The sequence below is a fragment of the Lynx canadensis genome, chromosome C1 (genome assembly GCF_007474595.2).
Source record: "Lynx canadensis isolate LIC74 chromosome C1, mLynCan4.pri.v2, whole genome shotgun sequence".
In the NCBI taxonomy this organism is placed as follows: Eukaryota; Metazoa; Chordata; class Mammalia; order Carnivora; family Felidae; genus Lynx; species Lynx canadensis.
The window spans coordinates 34,101,417-34,121,917 of NC_044310.1; the positions used below are offsets into that span (position 1 = coordinate 34,101,417).

At 48.3% G+C, this 20,501-nt stretch overlaps 1 protein-coding gene across 1 annotated transcript in view; it reads left to right on the forward strand.

Moving 5' to 3' along the window:
• The window catches only part of ST3GAL3 (ST3 beta-galactoside alpha-2,3-sialyltransferase 3), a 201,240-nt gene that overhangs the window by 159,560 nt on the left and 21,179 nt on the right, over positions 1-20,501 (forward strand). Inside the window, 4 exon segments of the mRNA XM_030325389.1 lie at positions 13,840-13,934; positions 17,070-17,133; positions 17,938-18,033; positions 18,322-18,508. Of these exon segments, the coding sequence (XP_030181249.1) occupies positions 13,840-13,934; positions 17,070-17,133; positions 17,938-18,033; positions 18,322-18,508 (442 nt within the window).

The following is a 20,501-nucleotide window of genomic DNA, read 5'->3' on the forward strand; positions in this document are numbered from 1 at the left end:
TGGGAGAGGTGACATTTGAATAAAGACTGGAGGGAGAAGAGGGAATAGGCCAAATGGATATCTGGAGGAAGAACGTTTCAGGCAGAGTAAAGGCCCTAAGGCAGCAAGGAGTATGGTCTTAGGCATCAGTGGTACTCTCATCATTTCTCTGAGTTCCGTTATGTTCCGATCCTTCCAACGAACCCGATACAGCAATGCCCATGCTTGTTGTATTCGTCCAACTATGTCTCTGCTTCTGCTTCTGGGCCGCTGAGTTGCTGATGGAGAACACAACGCATGCATGGGCCCCACTGGGGCTCCATGGCCTCAGCCTCTCCTGAGTGTCAGCACTGCTCAGCGCTCCTTGTCCCTGGTGGACTTATCACGGTCACTGTTCCAGTCTTCACCATTCACAGGTTACTGCAGTCTACACCTTCATACCCACAATCCCCCAAATCCCCAGCCCCAGGCATTTCCCAGAGCAAAGAGTCTGTCTGGGAAGCATTCTCTCAGGTTCCCCTGTCTGTAGCCGCACCTATCAGAGTGGCCATCTTCACATCCTGCCCCCCTGTTTCCAGGGAGAAGGTATCCTGCCTTCTGTGTCCCTCCCCTTCTACTCTGGATCCTGTCCCCTACCCTCCTTGGGCCTCGTTCCCTTGTCCCCCTGCCCCGTCTCTTGCACCCCCTCTCTCTTCTGCTCGTCTCCTTCTGGCCAGATACAAACATGCTCATTGCCTACCCACCCTCCTACTCAGCAGCTGTCATCCTATTTCTGTCTTCTCCTTCACTACCAAGTTTCTTTAGAAATGGCCTGAGCTCTCCTGAACACTTACTTCTCTCCCTCCTCAGTCCCCTGCAGTCTGGCTCGGTCCTCTCTCCAGCCCCAATAACGTGCTTCCCAGAGGGGTGGGTGGCTTGTGATCAGTAAACACAGGCAGTGTGATCAGTAAAAATACGGGTGCAAGTAGTGCCAATCCATGAGGGTGTTGTGAGGATGAAAAAAGATAATGCGCGTAGAGCACTTAGAGCGGCGTCCAGAATGTAGTAAGGTCTCGATAACTGTAAACTGCTGTCATTACTGTTGTGATTATTGTGGCCCTTGTCAGATATTTCACAGCTGTGTCTGTCTGTGCTTGGCTGCTTTACCCATCATCCTCGAAGGCAGGGACTCTGAGCTCTTGTAGCACACGTTGACGAGATGGATGGTGGGCACCAAAGACACATGGCCCCCATGGGCAGTCTGGCCATCACCCACGCTCTCACAGGGAGAGGAGTGCTTGCCTCTCAGCAGCTTCTCAGCTCACAGTTCTCCCCTTTGCCTCCCCATGCTTCCCTCCCCTCGCTAGGAAGTCTCAGCCCCTTCCCCCCCTCCTTCATCCACACTGAGCACAGGCTGTCAACATCGTCAGTGGGAGCCCTGTCAAGCAGGAGCCTGGGCACTGCTCCCTGAAGGGCGCCTGGCTCAGCCTTTCCTCTCCTCCTTCAGCATAGGCCTCCCTGCCTGTCATACATGTCATACATGTGGCTCCAGTCTGTCTGCGGCCACAGTCCTAGAGCAGGCCGAGGGGCAGTAGCTGGCCGTGTTTCAGATTCAGGAAGGGTTTGCTTTGAAACAATAGAAACATTGCTAGAAGCCTGGCCATTTGGAGCAGGGAGATCCAAGTTTCCATGAGAAGCCCCAAGAAGGCAGCCCCCAGACTTCAATAGCGGAGCAAAAATTAGGCCTGGAGTGGCCCACCAGGGTCCACACTGTGGAGTCCCCCACCTGAGCTGCTCCCCCTGCTTCTGGCCAGCAGGCGTTTGCAGAACACCTGTGTGTGCTTGGCCGTGTGCCAGGGCTACCACACGGTCTGGTGGGGAAACAGGCAATTGCACTAGTGTGTGGTAAGTGCCATGAGGACAGAGTGCACAAGGAACCATGGAGACCAGAGGAAGGCCCCGTCAGCCCTGTGTGACTCAGGGAAGACCTCTTACCTTTGTTGTATTTTATTTTATTTTATTTTATTTTATTTTATTTTATTTTATTTTATTTTTTCTATTTTATTTTATTTATTCTATTTTACTTATTTTATTTTATTCTATTTTATTTTATTATTTTATTTTTTCTATTTTATTTTATTTTATTTATTCTATTTTATTTATTCTATTTTATTATTTTATTTTATTTTATTTTATTTTATTTTATTTTATTTTAAAGTTTATTTATTTTGAGAGAGGGGCACCTGGGTGGCTCAGTTGGTTAAGTGTCTGACTCTTGGTTTCAGCTCAGGTCATGATCTCATGACTTTGTGGGTTTGACCACTGTGTCGGGTTCTGTGCTGGCAGTGCAGAGCCTGCTTGGGATTTTCTCTCTCTCTCTCTCTCTCTCTCTCTCTCTCTCTCTCTGCTCCTCCACCACTTGCTCTCTCTCTCAAAATAAATAAATAAACTTTAAAAATATTTATTTTGAGAGAGAGAGCACAAGTGGGGAAGAGGCAAAGAGAGAGAGAGAGAATCTTAAGCAGGCTCTGCACTGAAAGCATGGAGCCCGACACGGGGCTCGATCTCACAAACCGTAGGATCATGACCTGACCTGAAATCAAGAGTTGGATGCTTAACCGACTGAGCCACCAGGCGCCCCAGGATTCAGATTACCTTCAGAAGGTAGAGGTGCTGGGGTCCGGTTGAAGAATGAGCAGAAATTCAGCCTGTGAATGAAAAGGGGAAGAAAATTCCAGGCGAAGGGAATAGCATGTATGAAAGCATGGAGGCATTAAAGAGTCTGGCAGGTTACAGAAACTCTACATAGTTGGGTATGGGTAGCACTTAGGGAAAGGGAGGAGGGGGTATCTGAGGCAGGAGAGGTAGACAGGAGCCAGATCACAGGGGCTTCATAAACCAGATGAAAGAGCTTAAACTTTTTCCTCTAGGTAGCAGCTGTCGTGGGTAGAAACCTGTATCAAGGGGCTGAACTATCTTCAGGCTCGCCTGAATATAGGACCCAAACAGTGTCTTTCTCCCAGTGTTTTGGCTCTGGGTTCATCTTGGTTTGCCTGTTATGTAGACTGTTTTCTCTATGTAGCCCCGAAGATGGCTCCAGCAGCTCTAGGCCCAGGGTCAGCCCATTTTTTCTTAAAGGTCCAGTTAGTAGATATTTTGGCTTTGTGGGCCACAAACAATTGCAACAGCTACTTAACTCTGCTGGTAAAGCGTGACATCAGGCACAGACATTAGGTAAATGAATGAGCATGTCTGTGTCTTAATTTTTTTTTTTTTTTAACGTTTATTTATTTTTGGGACAGAGAGAGACAGAGCATGAACGGGGGAGGGGCAGAGAGGGAGGGAGACACAGAATCGGAAGCAGGCTCCAGGCTCTGAGCCATCAGCCCAGAGCCCGACGCGGGGCTTGAACTCATGGACCGTGAGATCGTGACCTGAGCTGAAGTCGGACGCCCAACCGACTGAGCCGCCCAGGCGCCCCGCATGTCTGTGTTTTAATAAAACTTTATTTATAGAAACTGGCATCTGGTCTATGGGCCCCAGTTTGTACAAGCCCTGTTCTTGGCTTACACGGTCATGACAGCTCACTATCTCAGAGAAAAAGAGACTCCCATATCCCCCAGTGGCCAAATATTAGACCTCAGAGAAGAATTTGATTTGTCCCACTTGGATCAGGTGCCCACTTTAAGCCAGTTACTCTGGTTCCGGGTGAACCGTCCTGATTGGCCAGCCTGGGACATGCACTCCTCCCAGCAGCAGTGGGGGGAGGGGAGGTCAGCTCAGTGGAAACATACGGAATGAAAAGTAGCCTGCGTTTACACGGGGAGTGGGAAGGAATGCTGATACCCACTGCAAGGTGTCAACAAGAAAGAGCATGAACCGAGTGCCCGAGTTTCCAGTGATGATCTGGCTTGAAATTGGTCCTGACACAGCGTCAGGGCACCAGGCCAACCCCGGCGGGGCTGATGCACGCCCTGCCCTGGCCTTTCCCTCCGTGCAGAGTTTACACCTCAACTGCTTTATTTACACCAGTCGGAATACACTCGACAGCTCCTTCCTTCCTCACTCACTGCTCCACCCCCTGGGTGGGACTAGAGGGCAGATTCATTGGGGGGGTCACCAGGCTGAGCTACTCTAACCCCTGGTACGTGCTGCTTTACTCTGTCTGGCCTCAGCGATACCTTGAGGGGAAGATTCTCTTCTCTCCTGTGCCTTTGCCTACACTACCCTTCTCCTGGAACTCTCCTCCTAACATTCTCCACCTGGCTCATTTACTTGTCCTTCAAGGCCCAGCTCAGTTTTGTTGTCATCTTCTTCACGAAGATTCTCCTGTAGCCCTAAGTCGTTCTAAGACCTTTGTATCCCTGTTACACGATGCACGATGTACAGACGCATTTTATGATTATTTGTTTACCTGTGTCTACTACTAGCTCCTGAAGGGAAGGGCCAGGGCTGATTTTCCTTTAGGCCCCAGCCAGCACTCAGCACAGGAGCTGGTGCCGAGTAGGCCAGTAGTTGTTGGATAGGGCGGCATTTTCCACTCCATCTAGTCCCACACAGGATAAGGAGGCAGGAACTGCGTGCTGATGTTTGGAACAGGACTTGTTGGTTGTTACCTGTTGTTTGTGTTCTCTACCTCTGTGCTGCTTCTCCCTGGACATATGTCCACCTGCCCTACGGGTTGACCATCCTTTCTCTTCCTGTTCTCCAGGGGACCCATTCAGGTGGTCAGTGAGGGAAATATGCAGGAAGGCAGAAGTTTGCGAGGCATTTAGGAAGTGCTCATCTTGCTGGCTTGGATGTATACCAAGGTCTTACTGTGCAGGGCCTTTTGTGGTGGGGCTGCTGCAACAAGATCCCAAACGAGACCAGGTAGATTCTAGAAAGCCCATGTCCCTCTGTGTTGTCCACCTCCCCACTCCCCAGAACAGGTTCTGGGACAGTGGATCTGTGGGGATTGGCCTTCACCCTGCTGGATGACAATCTCACTTTTGGGGGGCCAAGGTCTATGGCTGAATCTAACAGACAGATTAGTTGTGGCCCCTGGTCCTCAGGACCCACTGCTGGGTTCTGTCTTCCCTTTGTCCCTTGGGCTGCTTAGGCTGTTCACACTTACTGGGATGAGTAGCTAGAGGGCCAGACAGGCACAGATGGAGAACAGAAGATGTGTGTTATCCTAATCCAGCAAACCCACATCTGGAGGCTCCTCTTTCAGTTTGGTTGGTGGGAGCTAGGAGGGAGATCCTTCTCTGGGTCTGCTGGTGCCCACGTATAAGTACTCCTCACGCCCTGATAAGACCCAGTCACCTTTCTTGCTGGTCTCTGGATACAGGCTAAAGTGCTGGACCTTCAGAGTGCCTGGGTGGCTCAGTTGGTTAAGCGTCCAACTTCGGCTCAGGTCATGATCTCACAGTTCGTGAGTTCAAGCCCTGTATCGGGCTCTGTGCTAACCAGCTCAGTGCTTCAGATCCTGTGTCTCCCTCTCTCCCTCTCTGCCCTTTCCCCGCTCACACTTTGTGTGTGTGTGTCTCTCTCAAAAATAAATAAACGTTAAAAAAATTTTTTTAAGTGCTGGACCTTCAGAAGTGGTTTAGGTTGATGAGCCAGAGTTGGGGACATTCACCTTCTACACTGCACCTCAGTCACACCACTGGGCATAAAATGAGCTGAAAGCTATCTTCAGAGGGCCCTGGGTTGCCTTGCTAGCTGGATAGAGTCTGTAGGTCTGTGGACAGGGCAGCCTGTGGTTCCTGCGGTCACAGCCTTGTTATGAGAGGCACAGGGGTCAGACCCACCCTCATCATGTGCCCTCCTAGTGCCACAAGTCTCCAAACTACGCTCTAGGATCTAAGGAGAAAAGAGGGACAGGTTCCAGTGCAACTTCCCTCTCCTCCTTCCCCTGTTCCTTCTCACGCACTCACACACCCTACTGAAACCTGATCCTAAGGCTGCCTCGCGTGCTGGAGCCCTGGGCTGGCAGGCTGGGGCCCGTCTGCCTGAGCCTGCCCCACCCTACCCTGCTACCCCCCAGGCCAGGGCAAGCAGGTCAGGCGTCCCACACCCCCGCTAGTCTGACCAGTCCTTCTGCACCTCAGAGGCCACCTCCACCCTGGCCAGGCCCCCACACTGGCACACTAGTCTCGGGACAGAAGCCCCTGGTTCTGTCCCAGGTGTAGCATGAGGCTCTGCCCAGGCCACCTGCAGAATTAACACAAACACACATACATGCACCACCTCTACCATCACCCCACCCCATTTCCTGTTGTTTATGGCCCCTAGCTCAGCTTCCAAGGCCTCTGCAGGCACTGAGCCACCTCATGGGGGCTGAGCAAAGTGCAGTGGAAACACTGTAGGAAGACGACAGGCCTACCTGGGAGCAGCAGGGACGGTTGTCCAGAGGAAATAGCCTTTAAACTGAAAGAATAACAAGGGATTTTCCAGGCAGATAGAGACGGGAGGGGATTGGGCAAAAGAGTGGGGGGGGGGGCACTGCACGTGTAAGCACGTGAAGACCAGCATGTTCAGGGAGCTACAAATAGTGCACCGTGCTGGAGTGTGATAGTAGTCTCAGAAGAGTAAATCCCAATTACGTTAGATTAAGGAGTGAACAGGAGATGGGGGAGTTGAGACAGAATAGCCATTGCTCTTTCTAGATGTCTCGCCACGAAGGCGTAGAGAGAGCGAGAGATGGATAGCTAAAGGGGTATGTGGTCAGGAAAGTTTGTTGAGTGGGTTTGTGTGTTTGTTTTCACATAAGAGAGACCTGAGCTTGATTGTATGCCTCGGGGTGCGGTGCGGGGTGGGGGGGCGACAAACAGGAAAGGGAACCAGAGCATGCTGAAGAGATCAACTTTGGGGGGCGAAAGGGTGAGATAAGGAAGCAGGAAACTGAATGAGTTCCTATCTGAGTGTCCTGGATTGGGCTGTGAAGTGAGAGAAGAAATAATCTGCTTAAACAAAGTTGGAAAGGATAGAGCATTTGTGGAGTGTGGAGAAGGTTTGGAATAGCTACTGAGCAAAGTTGAGGGTCCAGCCTAAGGTTCAAGTCTATGAATTTGTATTGGCATCAGTTCACGTCAGTGTGGGGTGTGTGGGTGTGTGGGTGTGTGTGTGTGTGTGTGTGTGTGTGTGTGTGTGTTCTAGCAGTACAAAGAATGCAAGAGTGTAGGGTTAGATTAATCTCTGGGTAGATTTTGCCTAATGGATGGGGCAAAAACACAGTGGAACTGGGGGTCCAGGGTCCTGGCAAGAAAGACAGGAGAAATGGATGGGATTCTAGCCAGGAAAGAGACATAACCTGAGAATGAAGAGAATTTTTCTAAGACTCAGAATCCAGAAACAATAAGGTAAAAGGTTGACAAATTTTACTACATTTTTAAAAAACCTATTGCAAAAAATGAGGGGAAAAAAGAAAGCAAGAAAATGCCATAAGCCAAGTAAATGTTAAATAAACAAACTAGGAGAAATATTTGTAATTGTGTCTCAGTGGGTTTATATATTTAATATATGCAGGGTGTCAAAAAAGGGAAGATTGTTAGCTAGCACTATGTTGGTGATTATAATGTAATATACAAGTATATGAAACCAACACATCATACTCTTACACAGTGACACAACCTAGATGTCAGTTATATCTCAAAAAATCTGGGAGAGGGGCACCTGGGTGGCTCAGTTGGTTAAGCGTCTCTTAGTTTCAGCTCAGGTTATGATCTCACGGTTTGTGAGTCACACATCAGGCGCATGTGCTAATGGCACAGAGCCTGCTTGAGATTCTCTCTCTCTCTCTGCTCCTGCTTCAGCCACTCTCCTGCTTGCACGCTCTCTCTCTCTCTTTCAAAATAAATAAAATAAACATTAAAATAATTTTTTTAAGCTGGGAGAAAAAAAGGGAAAACCAGTAATCCTATAGAAAAATGGGCAACAGATAGGAACCAAGGTAATAGAAAAAGGAGTGCAAATGGCCCTTTTATAGATATAACGATGTGCAATTTCACTTACACTAAAAGAGATACAAATGAAAACAACACAGAGATACTCTTTTCTCTCCTATCAGACTGGCCGAATTGCAGTGTTTGACAGTGTACTTTTACATGGCTGGTGGGGCACAATCCCTGTGGAGCGTAATTTGGCAACATGGAGCAAAATTACTTATGTGCATTTTCCCTTTGACCCAACCAACCCACTCCTCGGGATCTATTCCAAAGATATGTTGGCAAAGAGAAAAGACGTATGCATGAAGTTATTCACTGTAACCGCTGTTGGTAGAACCTACTTTACACAAGATTGCAACAACTCAAGGGACTGAATAATATTATCAAGTATATAATTCTACATACTACTATGGAGTGATTACCACAGTATATTATATAGCAAACAAACAAACAAAAAAAACACCTCAGTAGGCGAAACAGTATATGTTATTTTTATTGAATAAAGAAGGGAATAGTAGTACTCTGCACACACATATATGTACTGTGTATTTGCTCACCTCAAAAAAAAAAAGGAAGGATAAAATAAAAATGAATTCATTGTAGAAATAATACTAATGTGAATAAAATACAAATAAAATGAAGTTAATGATAAAAAATAAATACTGTAGGGGAATAGAAGCAACAGAAGTCAGACACAGAAATAAATGTCAGACTCCTCTGAATGTATCTTGTTTTGTGAATTTAGTTTGGCACTAGGTAAAGTGTTATATCATCATAAAACAAAATTAAATTAAAATGGGGTATAAGAAACCCCTAAAAAGCAAAAGCAAAATGAAACAAATGGACTTAACTACGTATCATTAACGAATTAAAACTCAGCAGAATTATTTCAAGTGGCAAAAGCAACGTCACTTGTCTGTACTTCTCTAATAGGGTATACCCAGAGACAAAAAGAACTGTAAAGAAACTGTATTTAAATTGTTTTCAGTAATGAGAGTGTTAGTAACGTTATGCTAAAAATATTATATATTTTTCTACATGTATCTATCTGTAAATATGTATTAAGATAAAGCAGATAAGTAATTGTGTTGCTATCACTATAGGCAAGAATGTCTACTTAATTGAAAAGAGTTACAAATATAAGGGAAGCTTACATAGATGACTTTTATGACATGTGAATTATATCTCAATAAAGCTATTAAATAAGAAAAAGAAAGTAAGTACAAATCTTGTAATCCTGAATTTGCGTTGGGAATACTAGTATAAATGCATGATGTATTTTCTGTTTATGGGGTGCCTGAGTGGCTCGGTTGAGTGTCCAACTCTTGATTTTGGCTCAGGTCATGATCCCAGGGTCATGGGATTGAGCCCCATGTTGGTCTCCATGCTGAGTATGGAGCCTGCTTAGGATTCTCTCTCTCTCTCTCTCTCTCTCTCTCTCTCTCTCTCTCTGCCCCTCTCCCACACCTGCATATTCTCTAAAAATAATAATAAATAATTAATTAATGTTAAAAAAATTATTTCCTGGCTTTTTCCCCCTGAAAACACCTGGGAAAAATGACTAACCATAGTGACATGAGCGACCCAGCCACCCAGATGGTGGTCTCTAAATACCATTTCCAATAACCAGGACTCCTTGGAAAATGACTGACTTCAGATGGAGGCAAGAAATATATAGGACAAACCTGGGAACATCTTCACATACTAGAAAGCAAGGACATTTTCTTTCCTTGATTACTGGAGTGTGTTAGAAGGATTCAGGAGCCAAGATGAAAAGGCCAAAGAGAGAAAAAGAGAGGAGGAAACCTATGGATTAGAAAGAGACTAGAGATTAACCCAATTCAGTGTGTGGACCATGCTTTCATTCTGATCTAAATAAACAACTATTAAAATAACAACAAACATTAATTAAGGAGAAATCTGAAACTGATGATTTGTTGCTATTAAGAAATTCTAGTGTTTTAGGTGTGATAATGGCTTTAAGAAGAGTTGTTTAGGTGTGGTTATGTTTGGGTTATTTTAATGTCTATTTTTGAGAGAGAGAGAGAGAGAGAGCACGTGAGCGTGAGCAGGGAAGGGGCAAAGAGAGAGGGAGACACAGAATCCGAAGCAAGCTCCAGGCTCTGAGCTGTCAGCACAGAGCCCAACACAGGGCTTGAACCCATGAACCATGAAATCATGACCTGAGCTGAAGTCGGACACTTAACTGACTGAGCCACCCACAGGGTGCCCCTGTGGTTAGGTTTTTAAAGATGTCCTTATCTTCTAGAAATTAATGCTAAGGTATTTTATGGATTAAATGGTATAACTTCTGAGAGTTTCCAAAATAACACACAGAGAGAGTAGATGGGGTAGAAGGGAAACAAAATTGATCATGACTGATAATTGCTGCATCTGAGTAATAGGTCCGTGGGGGTTCACTGTTTTGTTTCTCAACTTGTGTGCATGTTTGAAATTTCCCATAATAAAAAGTTTTTTAAATATATCCAGAGCAGGAAAAAAGACTACCCTTTGCACAAAGGTGCACCCAAGTAGCAGAAGGAAATGTTAGAGGAGTCTGGCTTGATCCGTCAAGGAATAAAGAGGGTCTACAAAATAAGCACCTAAAACAGAAAGACCCAATAAAAGAACAAGGTGAGATGGACAATGTTTAAAAACCAGAAATAAATAGGTTATTTAGTTATTTATTTTTAGAAAGAGAACGCAAGCGAGTGCACAAGCAGGGGAGGGGCAGAGAGAGAAGGAGAGAGAATCCCAAGCAGGTTCTGCATTGTCAGCACAGAGCCCGATGCAAGGGCTTGAACCCATGAACCGTGAGATCGTGACCTGAGCCAAAATCAAGAGTCAGCCGCTTAACCAGCTGAGCTATGCAAGCACCCCTAGAGGCAAAGATTTTTAAAAAAAACACTTACCAGACCCATTTAATGCTTTTTGCCAGGATCTCTCCCGTGATTTTTGTTCATTACTTACTTAGCTCTAGTTGCTGTAACAAACTACTGTAAATTGGGTAGCTTCTCAACAGCAGAAATGTATTTCTCACAGTTCTGGAGGCTGGAAGTCGGAGAGCATGGTGCCAGCAAGGTCGAGTTCTGGTGAGAGGCATCTTAGGGTTCATATGGCTGACTTCTCCTTGTACCCTCCTATGGGGGAAAGAGAGCTAGTTAACTCTCTGGTCTCTTCTTATAAAGGCACTAATCCCACTCATAAAGCCTCTATTCTCATGCCCTAATTACCTCCCAAAGGCCCCCACGTCCAAGTACCATCACACTGGAAATGAAATTTCAGCATACAAACTTGAGGGAACACAGACATTCAGGCTAGAACACTAATGTTGCAACTTCTGCTTTTTTTGGTCATATTTTCATTTGTGTATCCTGTACATTCAATTGTTGGGGGCCAACTTGTGTCAGGTGACCAGCAGCTTATTGTTTTTGTTGTTTGATCTAGCCTTTGTGTATTATGAGAAAGTTGTGTCCATTTCCACAGCAATGTTTTCATTATTAGTGAAAAAGAGGCGCCTGTGTGGCTCAGTCGGTTAAGCATCCGACTTCAGCTCAAGTCATGATCTCACAGTTCTTGCATTCAAGCCCCACATCAGGCTCTGTGCTGACAGCTCAGAGCCTGGAGCCTGTTTCAGATTTGGTGTCTCCCTCTGTCTCTGCCCCTCCCCCTGCTTGCACTCTGTGTGTGTGTCTCTCTCTCAAAAATAAACAAACATTAAAAAAAATTTTTTTAATTGAAAAAAAGAAAGTGAAAAAAGTAGTCTACAGAATAGTTTAAGAAATAATATGGGAAAAGGAAAATCAGTACAGATATATACCATAAGGTTAGTTGCCTTTGTGTTTTAGGATTATGGGTTTTATTTATTTATTTGTTTGTTTGTTTGTTTATGTGTGTGCACCTGTCAGTATTTTCCCCATAATTAGCATATATTACAAGCTACAATGAAAATAAGTTTTTTTTAAAGTAAAAATTAACAAAATGTGCTTTCTCAGGAAGAAAAGAGAGCAAAGGAAAAAATATGTTGAGAACATTGGTAAGACCTTAGAAGATTTTATTAGCATATGATGTCCAGTACATATTGGGAAGCAGATAAAGCCTGTCCAAGCCTGACTGAGAAACTTTGCAAAGACTTTGTTCCAGCTTTTTAAAAAAGTTTATTTATTTTGAGAGAGAGAGAGAGAACAAGCAGGGAAGGGGCAGAGAGAGAGAGAGAGAGAGAGAGAATCCCAAGCAGTGAGGAGGCCGACGCAGGGCTCAAACTCCCAAACCTGTGAGATCATGACCTGAGCTGAAACCAAGAGCCAGCTGCTTAACCAACTGAGTCACCCAGGCGCCCCTGCAAACATTTTATAAGCTCCTGACACAGGAGGAGAGGTTCTCGCTCCAGGCTTATCCAGGGACCTTGTTTCCTTCGCTGTTTCATATAGGCTGTGGCCAGGATCCTCGGTGCCTCTGGTGAAACATCAAATATGTTAACGTACTTGGATTTGATATACTGGGTATGAGAGACATACATGATCCTTGTACACAGAAGGGAAGTGTGCTGACTCAGAAGTCCAGAGGCAGGCTGTTCGGCAGGAATGGCCTGTCCGTGCTGTCGAGTGTTGACAACGTCTTTCCAGCCATGAGTAATGGGACAGGGAGCAGGATTGAAAGTTTTCTGCCTCTTTCAAGTTCACTTCAAAATCTGTAATAATATTAGACGTCCAAGTGATTACTGGTATTATTCCTCCTGGGTAGGCTGATTATAGTGGTCAGTGATGATGGAAGTGAGAAACGTTTGCTTGAGTTGGAGGACGTTCAGAAGGCTACCTCCCAGGCTAAGAGGGCCTCTCCTCTTCAGGTTTTTCAGTGGCTGATTCAGACTGAGTTAGAAATACAGAGACGGAGCCCAGGCCTAGCCCTCCACACATTCATTCTTGGCCAGCAAGGCCCCAAGCAGGCCCCACAGCAAGAATCAACACACAGTAGATGACCTGGCCGTCTTCCAGGCTGCCAGGTGCCCTGAGAAAGGTCTTAGAGCCAGGGTGCTTGGTTCCACGTGAGGTTGTGTTGTCCAAGCATCCCCAAAGAGCTCGGTTTCTCCTGTAGCTTTTCCCTCTGTCCTCACTGCCTTCTGCATCCCTTCTGACTTTGCCCACCACCCCCACCCCCGAAAGCCTGCACCACGGCCTGCCCACTCCTTGGGCTTTCCCAAGAGAAGTGAAATGTTCTTTTCCCTTCTCAACTCAGCATCACCTCATCCTTCCTTCTCCCCGTTTCCCCCCTATCTTTCCTCCAGGCCCACATTACCACCCCCCTTGTGTTTAGTGTCCCTCCCTCACCTCCTGAGGAGCTTAGCCTTCCCTCCTGGTTTCTGCCAGCAGAGGTGCTCAGGCTCCTACCTGTCTGAGGCCTCCGCTCAGCCCTGCCTCTCAGCCATGGGACGCTCCCATTTTTCTCTTCTCGACCAAACGTCTGTCTCCTGCGGCTCTTCTACATCTTCACTGTGAATTCTCCCTCCTCACCCTGGGTAGTCCACCTCCCAGAATTCTCTCCAAAACTCTTGTCTCCATGCCCTGGCTGTCTTCGGGTATCTTTCTGCTCACGTGGCCAGTGTGTCATCTCCGTGTTCCCAGACTGCAGGAACAGCGTGGGCTGCAGCGACTGGTGGGGTGCATGCCTGGGTCGCCTGCCAGAGAGCTTCTGGCGTGCTGCAGTTCCATCCAGGGCAAGTGGATCTTGCCTCTCTACCCCTATGGCCGGCCACATAGAGACTGCCCCTTCGAACTCAGGTTCCACTGGACAAGCTATGTCAGCAGCTACCCACTGACCGGGGGCAGGGAGGGTGTGCTGGAGTGTCAAGGTCCTCCCGGCAGATCTGTTGCCAAGACAGATGTACTGAAGAGCCAGTCCAAACCCCAGCTTATTGCATTTGGGGATCCTCAACAGCCCTGTTGTATTCCAGGTTCTCCAAGCCAGCACCCATGTTCCTGGATGACTCTTTCCGCAAGTGGGCTAGGATTCGGGAATTTGTGCCGCCTTTTGGGATCAAAGGTCAAGGTACGTTGGGAACCCTGGCCCACTCTACATTAACATCTCATCCCTCAGCCTGTCTCCCTGCACTCAGGATAGGGCTGTACCCTCAGAAGTCCCCATGTTGGGGATCCACCCCTCTCCTTCCATTTTTCCCTTCCTTTCTTTTTCTTACTTCACTCTTCGTTTACTCAGAGCCCACCACTTGGCCAGGGCCAGGTATACAACAGTGGAATGGACAGTACCATCCTTCTCCATAAAAAAGCTCCAGTCTGGTAGAGACACAGATACTTAGAGCGCAGGACAGTAATGGCTCTGAAGGGGGAAGAGATCACAGGAAAGGACGTCAGGGAGATCCATCCTGGAGGACCAGGTACGAGGGGGAAATCCCTGAGAAGACAGAGGCCATCCTCCAGGAAGTCGCCCAGGCTCCTCCATCATCCCCTCTTTACCCCGGTCTCCCTTTCAGTTCTTTCTTACCCTGTCCAAGGCTGACGTCCCCCCAGTGCCCTCAGAACTGTCCCCTTCCATTGCCTTAGGGACTTCGCTCATGCAATTCCCTCCTGACTTTCCCACCTCTGGCCGTTTAGTGGTTCTGATACCCTGTCAAGTTCCTGTACTATTTCATGGCATGGTTGAGTTTGGGCTTTAGGATCAGACATTCAAGGATCAGATCTCAGTACTACTTCTTTATCAGCTGTGACTTTGGACAGGTTACTTAACCTGTCTGTGCTTTAATTTCTTCCTCAGTTAAATGGAGAAAATAATACTATTGTATTAGGTTGTGGTCAGAATTAAATAAGATAACTGTTGAAGGGATGATATCATTTGGCCAGGGGACTTAAAAATACCTGAGTCCTCTACTCAGCCAGTCCACACCTTCCTGAAAAGAAGACAGTGACCAGCAGGAGGACACTCTAGAATGGGAGTTTTGACCTCAGATCCCCAAGGGCAAATCTAATGGGTAGGGCTGAACCATGTGAAGAACTCCTTTTTGCTGGGTACAGGTAGCTGAGCAGCCTACTTTTCTCCCAAATCCTCACTCAAGACTCCAATCCTACAAAGCTATGAAGGCCTGGAAAGGCTGGTCCATAGCCATCGGCCAGCAACAAGAGAGCACCTGCTAATTTATACCCTTTCTGCTAAGGTCCCCTCCTAGAAAACAAAAACCCAAGCCATACCTTGACCTTGGGCAATTAGTAGCAATATGCTTTTCCTTAGAGGTCAAATGGGAAGTGGGAAAAGGAGGGTGTCTGTGGCCTTCCCTGAAGCCCTCCATAAGGTACATCTGAAGGCACTTAGTATAGAACACTCCTTAAAGGTTCATTTCCTTACCCATTCTCCTTCACCTCCTGGGAAGATTAACTGTGCTCACTGCTTCTTTCTCACCCTTTACTCTGGAGCACTCTCTTCTCCTCCATCATTCCAGTGAAACTGCTCAGTGCCCCCGGGAAATCCAAAGGATACTGTTCAGTTCCTAACTTGACCTCTTGGCTGCATCTGACAGTGTTGTCCACCCCATCTTTTAAAAAAAAATTATGGAGTTGTTATCTTTAAGTCGGGAGGCATCCTTTCTTTACATGGAATATTTCAGGCATATAGAAAAGAATAAAGGTGAATACATTGCAATGTGTACCCAGCTTAAGAAATAAAACAGGAGATACAATTAAAGCTCTGTGTATCCCTTCCCATTCCATTCTCCTCCTTCTCCAGGAGACCATTATCCTGGTTTGGGGGTTATCGTTTCAATGCCTCTTTATCTATTTTTGTGACATATTTATATATCCATTGAAAATCTGATATCGTTTTTGCATGTTTTTACACTTTACAAATAATACTCTGGGGTGTGTGTGTGTGTGTGTGTGTGTTTCAAATCGATTTTTTTGCTTATGCTTTACAGACATATCTGTATTAGTACCCAAAGCCAAAGGTCACTGGTTTATGTATTTTTTACTGCTAGGTAGTATTCTGTGTACCATGTTTAATCTGTTTTCCTTTGTTGGGCTTTTCAGTTGCTTCCCACATTTTGCTATTACAAACAGTTCTGCAGTGAACCTTCTCGTACAGGTTTCCTTAAACAAATGAGCGAGTGTTCTGATGCTATCTACCTAGGAGGAGAGCTGCAAGATCTTAGTCTGTGCACATCTACATCTTTGCTTAATGTTATTAAGATGGTCTTCACCACGGTTGTACCGATTTACTTACTTTATCTTTAGATCTCTGTGCACATTATCTTTTTATCTTCCTAATGACTCTGCAGAGTAGGAATTACCATCTTCGTTTGAAAGATGGGGAACTAAAGCACACAGAAAGTAAGTTGATTTATCTAAGGTCACGGAGCCCTGAAGTAGCACAAGCCAGGATTGGACTCCAAAGCCAGTATCATTATACAGTATATTATAATGTTCTCATTATGCTAGAGTTTGAAAGGAGAGCAATGACCATGGCCAAAGCCAGTGAGAGGCCAAGAAGAATGAGATCTGAATAGTGGTCACAGGATCTGAGAACACAGAGGTCCTGGGCCCTTGCTGGGGGCAGCCTGAGTGGAGTGCAGATGGGCAGATGTCAGGCCTCAGAGGTTGAAGAGGGAAGGAAGTAGGAAGAGACAGCCCGCCAAGACCAAGGTTGGAGATGGGCAGTACTGGGGGGAGAAGTGAGGGGAAGACCATATCAGAGGGTGAGGCAAAGGGGTCTGAGTCGGGAGCTGGCTGGGCACACTTGAGCTCTTCAGTGTTGGTGGTCTCCTCATTTGCTCTCTGGTGTCTGCTCAGTCAGGGCACAGAGGTGAGTCCAGCGTGTACTCTGTCTCTGAGCAGGTCCTGGGCCTGGGGATGTCCTGGGACCTGACTGCAGAGCCTTTGAAAGCCAGAGGAGACTTCCCAGGAAGGGCTGGGGAGTCCTGAGGGGAGGAACTGCATGCCAGCGCTGGGGACCGGCTCCAGGCAGAGCTGAGTGTCCCTGCCTGTACCCCTGCCTCCATCTTGTTCATCAGGGAGAAAGCTAGGCCAGTGGCCCAGCCCAACCTTGTGCCCAGAGTCCCCTCTCCCCACCCTCCTATCCACCTCCAACCTACGCAGTAGCATGTGCTTCCAACGTCATTCACAAACACTTCATGGGGACGTCAGTGACCCTCTAACAATAACCTCCCTCCTCTGTCCACAGACAATCTGATCAAAGCCATCCTGTCAGTCACCAAAGAGTACCGCCTGACCCCTGCCTTGGACAGGTGAGCCACTTGCTACCCAGCCTCCTGCCCTCAGTTGCCTGGCATGTGCAGAGGTGTTGAGGTCCAGCCAGACTTCCCTGGGTATCGTGTCCTCACATGCAGGCACAGCACACGTGCTGGGGGTGGTGAGCAGATAAGCGAGGCCCTCCAGCGGGCCTGCACCCCATGGACTGAAAGCACTTGGCAAGATATTTCAGTCCTCAGCCATCAGAGGTCTGAGGGCCTGGGTGGCGGTGGTAGCGGGAGATGCCATGGCCTAAATGCAGGGGGCGGTGACAGTGCTGAAGCCAGTGGGCCCTGGATAAGGGAAGCCCCAGGTGGGGGAAGCAAAATGCATAGGGCTCTCTGGTGGCTACTGGAAGCATGGGGGCTTCTGAGCTGAAAATAAGCCCAGCTGTGGGTCCTGGTGCCCCCAGGCCTGTCCTCTCTGCTTGCTTTTCTGGCACAGCCTTCAAACTCAGCACACTTTGCCCTCTCTCCTGGACTCCACTAACCCTTGGGGAATCTTTAGCCTGGAAGGCCATCTTACCAGAGGCTCCTTCCTCACCACCCCAGAACTAGTGCCCTTGCCCCTTCCACACCCACGCTTTCCTGGAGAGTATCTGGGACTAGGTATGTCAGAGAGTCGCGAGTGACCTAACTACCCACAGTATGCCTTTGGCCTCAGAATGCTGCCCGAAGCCCATTGCTCTTCCCCCATTCCAGCCTGCACACGGCCAAAGGCATGGGGCCAAGGGCCAAAGGGGTAGGGAGAAGGAGACCTAGCGGACAGCTCTTCAGAGATCTCTGCCTCTCTCCCCTCAGCCTCAGCTGTCGCCGCTGCATCATCGTGGGCAATGGAGGTGTCCTTGCCAACAAGTCTCTGGGGTCACGCATTGATGACTATGACATTGTGGTCAGGTGAGCTCCCCAAAGCAGTGCCTCAGGCACCTGAGTGTCCTGGCCCAAACCCTGGTCCCTGAGTCCATTGAGAACCATCTGGCCATCTGGCCAGTTGGGCTAAGGTCAACAGAAGCCTCAAGAAGAACCCTGGCTTGAAGGGCTCCAAAAGCTAGGTGACTCCAGGTGACCTGGCTCCCCATTCTCTGCCCCTGGGGAATTCCGGGGTCATAGTGCCTCCCAAACACAAGCCCACAGACTACATGCAGTGAGCTCAAGGCAGGCTCTGACTGGGCCTGCTCTCTGTAGACTGAACTCAGCACCCGTGAAAGGCTTTGAAAAGGACGTGGGCAGCAAAACTACACTGCGCATCACCTACCCTGAGGGCGCCATGCAGCGGCCCGAACAATACGAACGCGATTCTCTCTTTGTCCTCGCTGGCTTCAAGTGGCAGGACTTCAAGTGGTTGAAGTACATTGTCTACAAGGAGAGAGTGGTAAGCTCCCCACACGCCAGCTCCTTCCCCTTTTGCCCTGGCCTTGCCTGGCTTCCAGGTCAGCCTGTGAGTTCTTTCTCAGCCAGACTCAGAGTCCCTCTCCAGCATTCCCTGCAGGCCCTTCCCTGGCCTTAGGACCCCCTGGAAGGAACGCTTTTTTCTGGCTAGCCCCAGCATCACTCCTAATATTCATCCTCTCCTGTCCTGCCCTGCCCTTGTAGTGGCCTCCCCAAGCCCCCTCACACTCTGACTCTCATGTGGATCCACCCTCATTCCCAGCCAAGGGAGGAAGGCCTTATTTGGACCCTGGGGCCATTCTGCAGGGACAGCAGACCCCTCAGTGAGCTTGAGGGTGCCAGTTCCCAAGCCCATAAGTCCCACCTCTCTCTGCTTTGTACTTGTACCGCTGACCTGCAGTTAGATCCCCAGCTGCCACTGAGTCTGGTTCTACTCCAGGAATGATCAGATTCTGTACTCCTTGTCCTAGGCAGACTAGGCCCCAGGCCCGTTTCTCTAGGGGATTGTGTGGCCAAGTAGGGTGACTGCTTCTTTTGGCGGACCACCCACAGAATCCCCTCCTGAGTCCTCCATTCACAGCTCGGGGCCTACAGGGATGCCTGCCAACTTGTCCAGGCCCGTTCCCCCCTCTCCCCTCAACCGGCTATCACCAGCCACCCCAGGGGAGGAGTACTGCAGAGTTCAGGCCATTCGTCTTCCAATACCCAAGCCTCTTATGCAAGGAGAATGATGACAGATGGCCTCCGCATACAGTAAGAAGCTAGTTGTTCTTTCTGGAGGTTTAGAGGCAAGTTGGGAGGTGGGAACAGCTTAACCTTCCTATGGAGGTCTCAGTGCAATTTGGTTTAACTCCACAGCCCTTTCCCAAGCAAGGCCAAGTGCAGGCAGTGTCAAGTAGGTAGCAAGCGAGAGAGAAGACAGAAGTCAGGTCCAGAAATTCAGGTAGGTGGGACAGTGGGGAAGGGGAAGCTGAATGAGACAGGCAGGCTCCCCTGGGTTTAGCCTGGCTCCTCAAAGGGGAGGAAGGGGTTGGCTTCAGCCGGCTCCAGCTCCAAGAAGGCCCACTGCCCATGCAAACCAGGCAGAGAATGGGGCTGAAGGAGCACCCCTCTGTTTTTAGAACCATGGCTTGGATATTAGTGTCCTGAGAGCCCTTCTCTTTGCCTTGGAGGCAACAGAATTGGGGTCACAGGTAGGCACTTCTAAGGGGAAACGGGAGGGAATTGGTCCACCTTGGTGAACTCCAGGGCAGCTGGGGGCTGCTTTCCCACCCTGGCCTCTGACCATCTGCCCACCCCCTCCTGGCACATCCTTTCCTCTGCCCATGGACACGTCACAGGAGCCCTTGGAGGGCAGGGCCCTGATCCCACTGGCTTTTTTTTTAACCCCTCAATGCCCAGTCATCATAAATGATCTGGAATTGGCTCAAATACCAGATCCTGCTTCCTGCTGAGCAGACCAGGAGGCCAGGCCAAGGAGGTGGGTCAGGGCAGCCAGGTGGGTTGTTTTTACATGTTCCTTCCGAGAACAACAGGTCAGTTAATTCAAGGCTTTTATAGTTCATCCACGGAAGTAAGGAAAGAAAGAAGAAAAGGAAGGCAGCCAATTAGAGACTCACTGTACTCTAGCCACTTAGGGCCTCACTGTTCCCAGGAAGACTCTGAGGAGCTTACCACCTTGCCTGGCCCAGGCTGCAGTCTGATCGAAGATACTAGAGCAGTTGGGATGAGGAAGTGTGGGCTGTGCTCAGGCACGTGGTCACTCTGGTGGATGTCTGTGTCCTGACCTGGCCTGGCCGTGCCTGGAGATGTAGGACTGGCCTTGTGTTAGTGAGAACTCATTCCCAGGGTTGGTAGGGGGAGTGAGAAGAGAGAAGGGACAGGGAGGAGTCCTTTGAAGTTCTGTGATCCTTCCCTGGCTCCAAAGTCAAAGATAATTTGGGCCTTTAGAGTGAGCTGCCAGAGGAGGCCAGCAG